Genomic DNA, 4,330 nt, shown 5'->3' on the forward strand with positions numbered 1-4,330 from the left:
GGAAGGAAGGAAGGATGGAAGGAAGGAAGGAAGGAAGGAAGGGGGAAGGACCTGCAGCAATCAGATCTGAGCTGTGATGGAAGGAGTCACCCCTCTGGGTAGTGAGTGTCTCGTCGCTGGGAGCAATCAAGCAGCACCAGAAGGCGATCCCTGCACAGGGCAGGGCGGGGGCCTCTCGGATCCCCCTCACTCGGCTTACTGTCCCCTAAAGATGCCCATCCCAGGCCCGGAGAGTAATAGCTCGAAAGGAGTGGAACAGCCCGCCATGCACCGGGCCGCGCGCAGGGGGAGGCGTGATAAATGCGGCCACACCGGGCAGCGTCGGGGCCTCTCGGATCCCCCTCACTTGGCTTACTGTCCCCTAAAGATGCCCATGCCAGGCCCGGAGAGTAATAACTGGAAAGGAGTGGAACAGCCCGCCATGTACCGGGTGGCGTGGGGGAGGCGTGATAAATGCGGCCACACCGGGCAGCGTCCCCTCAGACACCGGAGGTGCCTCACGAGCAGATGCGTCAAGATGACGGATCCCTCCAGACACAGAGCCATCACTCTCCTCCCGGGAGCCAAGGGCCAGGTGACGCGCCTCCAAGCCTGCGGGTTTAGGAATCGGAGCGCTTGCCCGTCTCACAGCAGAGACCCAAGTGGAAGCCTCGGGATGTGTGGGGCCACCGAGGCCGCCCTGGGGCCTGGGGCTGCCTCCCTCCCCGGCGCTGGGTGTGCGGGAGATGCCCACCAGCCCTGGGTCTCCCCCTGCGCGTCCATTCCGAGGCAAAGGGCGTCGCTGAATCGGGGCTTCCCGACATCACGGCACAAATCAGCACGGTCGTCACCGTCCTGGCGCTGGCACGGGTTCCGCCTCCACGCGGGAGCGGCGTGTTAACAAACGGGGCGCGCCCGCCGCCGGGCTCATGGTTGAGTGGGACCTAAGCTTTTGTTCTTTTTAAATCCTCGCCCCAGGATATCTTCCCACTGATTTCCCAGAGAGAGTGGGAGAGAGCGGGAGAGACAGAGAGAAGCATCGATGTGAGAGAGACACATCGATGGGCTGCCTCCTGCACGCGCCCCGACGGGGATGGAACGGTGACCTCCAGGCTCACAGGTCGATGCTCAACCGCCGAGCCCCGCCGGCCGGGCCACATTCTCAGTGCTTTCCAATGCAAACGACCAGCGTTTTGAAAAGAACCGAATCCAAATTGGTCTGGAAAACTGCACCGTCTCGGCCTGGGCCGGGGACCCGCACGCCCGTCGGCGTCTCTCAGCATCTCAGCCGCCCTGACGGCTCGGTCCCTGCGGACCGTGCTCTGACCTGCCTCCCAGAGCTTCCCCAACCGAGTCTCCCTCAGAACTCAGGCCCCGCAGGTGAAAACGCCCCACGAAAAAACCAGCTGTTGGGATGCGCTGCGATCAGCGAAGGAACACAAAACCCATAGCCCACGCTCCTGGGCGCGAACTTCAGCGGAGGAGCCGGAGCCGGAGCCGGAGGCAGGCGGAGGGAAGCCACACGGCAGGACGGAGGCAGCGAGGGTGACGCGAGGGTGTTTGGACACACGGAGGCGACCCCCAGCGAGAAAAGAGGTCATAACTTCCCGGAAATTCCCCAACGTCTTTCCCCAACGCCAGGCCCTTTGGGGGGGGCGGGGGGAAGGGGGGAGAAGAAGCACAAAATCCAAACACAATCACGTCTGGTTTTGAAAAATACCTATGAGCTCCCGGCAGCCGTGGCTCAGTGACTGAGCGTCCACCTAGGAACCAGGAGGTCACGGTTCGATTCCCGGTCAGGGCACAGGCCCGGGTTGCGGGCTCCATCCCCAGTGCGGGGCGTGCAGGAGGCAGCCGGTCCATGATTCTCTCTCATCACGGATGTTTCTCTCTCTCTCCCTCTCCCTTCCTCTGTGAAACCAACGTCTGAGCAATTGTTCTGGGCCACCAGGGTCTCGGGCTTCTGTGGCCTATCCAGGTGACGCTGCCATCGAACTGTGACCTCCTGGTTCATCGGTCACGCTCAGCCACTGAGGCACGCCGGCCGGGTCACTCGAAGTAAAGACACAGAACGAGGGGGCCATTTCAACCGGAAAAGCGAGCATCGTGGGGTCGGCACAGGCAAAGGGTTAGAGGTGGGGAAAGGCTGCGATTAGAGGAGGGCGCATCGGACCGGCTCCCCCCACGGCGTCCCCAGGCGAGCAGGTTTATACTCAAGCAACCCTCATCGGAAATATCTGCCCGTGCCCCAGAGAGTCCAAAATTATGCTTTTGCCAGAACTAAAAACAGAAAAGAACAAGACAATCTCTCCAACACCTCCCTTAATTAATGGCCCAAGCAGTCAAGCCTGGGTCCGTAGGAACGACACGGGAGCTGTTTGCATATTTATGAGAGTGAGAAAGAGAGAGAGAGAGAGAGGTGCAGGACGTGACTCTGCACATTTAAGAATGCCCCAATGTTGACAGCACACTCCTGTCTGCCTTGGCAAGCAGGTGGCGCGTCTATATTTGTGCCTAAAACGTGCTCCTAATGCCGACGCAGAATTCCACTAATCCGGGGCTGCTCATTGGCGGGAAACTCACCAGGAAAATCCCACGATCTGGGACGGTCTGTTGCCGCCATTCGTCTAGGGAAGAAAGTGGGTTAAAAGTTAGAAAAACAGCCCTGGCTGGTGTTGCTCAGTGGGTAGAGCGTCGGCCTGTGGACTGACGGGTCCCGGGTTCGGTTCCAGTCCAGGGCACATGCCTGGGTTGCGGGCTCGATCCCCAGTAGGGGGCGTGCGGGAGGCAGCCGATCCATGATTCTCATCATTGATGTTTCTCTCTCTCCCTCTCCCTTCCTCTCTGAAATCAATAAAAATATATCTTTTTAAAAAGTTAGAAAAGTAAAAAGTTGCTTTTGTGAAGAAGAAGAAGAAGAAGAAGAAGAAGAAGAAGAAGAAGAAGAAGAAGAGGAGGAGGAGGAAGAAGGAGAAGGAGAAGAAGGAGGAGGAGGAGAAGGAGGAGGAGGAGGAGGAGAAGGAGGAAGGGGAGGAGGAGGAGGAGGAGGAAGGGGAGGAGGGGAAATTCTTGGAAAAGGACATTTTAAAAAGCAAGTCCCCGTGGACACTATCCGATGCCCATCTTCCTCAAATGGGTAACATTGCCATGGATTTGCTCTGAAAGGAATGGGGAATGGAGACGGGCCCCAGCGAAGGTGCTGTGAAGCCGTGCTAACACATGAGCAGAGCGAAGACGTTCACACCAGCACTGTTTACATGAAAAAATACTCTGGAAACCATGTGAACACCCGTGGATGGGAAGATACTTTGTTTCATTTTTCTAATACGTTTTTATTGATTTTTTTAGAGAGAGAGGAAAGGAGAGGGAGAGAGAGAAACATCGGTCAGCTGCCTCCCGCACGCCCCCTCCTGGGGATCGAGCCCGAAATCCAGGCCTGTGCCCTGGGCCACGATCGAAACCGCGACCCTTCAGTCTGCAGGCCAACGCTCTACCCACTGAGCCACACCACCTGGGGCAGGTTGCTGCTGGTTTTTAACAACGGGTTCTACAACTAACGACTATAGGAAGGAACCAGGGGAAGTCAGCAGTGTCTCTCTCCCCCCGAAATACCGTAGTCCGGAGGAGACATCTGTTGTTTTTGCCGGCCCAGGCTCCAGCCCTCCTCCTGTTCCTCCCTCCCAGCTTCCCCCCGGGGGAGCCATCCTTCCTGGCTCCTGGCCCCTGGGGTTCGGGGGGATGGATGCCACCCAGCACGTGACCCAGGCCAACTGGTGTTTTCTGTCCTCTGAGCCGAGTGCCAGATTTCAGGATGGGCCCAAGCTGGGCCCCTTGGATGAAATCCTGAGAGAGATCAGTGAAACTACTAAGAAAATTCCATTCTCTTTCCCCTTGGAGGATGGGGGGGCCTAAGGGTCTGGGGCCACGGGCAGCTGTTCGGACACCTCCCGAGGGAAACCTGCCCAGGAGCACAGCCGACAGAGGGCAGCAAAGCCGGGCACTGGAGAGGAGCCTCCAGTGACACTGTCTGAGCGCCTGGATGCAGCTGTACCTGAAGCTGCCACAGAAAATCCATGCCTGGATTTTTCCACTGCAGAGCCAATACATTCTTTCAATAGATAGAAAGATGACAGATGAATAGATGATAGAGATAGATCAGTGATGTCTTTGGTTGATTTTTCTTTGTTAAATGGCATTTAAATATATAAAATAAATATCAAAAATATAAGTCTTTGTTTTACTGTGGTTGCAATATCAAAAAATTTCTATATGTGACACGGCACCAGAGTTAAGTTAGGGTTTTTCAAAATGCTGACACGCCGAGCTCAAAAGGTTCGCCATCACTGACCTA

General features: G+C 56.8%; 1 protein-coding gene across 1 annotated transcript in view; it reads right to left on the bottom strand.

Moving 5' to 3' along the window:
• Positions 1 to 2,493: 2,493 nt before the first annotated feature.
• AACS (acetoacetyl-CoA synthetase) overlaps positions 2,494 to 4,330 on the bottom strand; it is a 38,274-nt gene continuing 36,437 nt past the window's right edge. Inside the window, exon 18 of the mRNA XM_014533342.1 lies at positions 2,494 to 2,606. Coding sequence (XP_014388828.1) covers positions 2,494 to 2,606 — 113 coding nt within the window. The remainder of the gene's footprint in view (positions 2,607 to 4,330) is intronic.

Source organism: Myotis brandtii, unplaced genomic scaffold (assembly GCF_000412655.1).
Source record: "Myotis brandtii unplaced genomic scaffold, ASM41265v1 scaffold97, whole genome shotgun sequence".
NCBI lineage: Eukaryota > Metazoa > Chordata > Mammalia > Chiroptera > Vespertilionidae > Myotis > Myotis brandtii.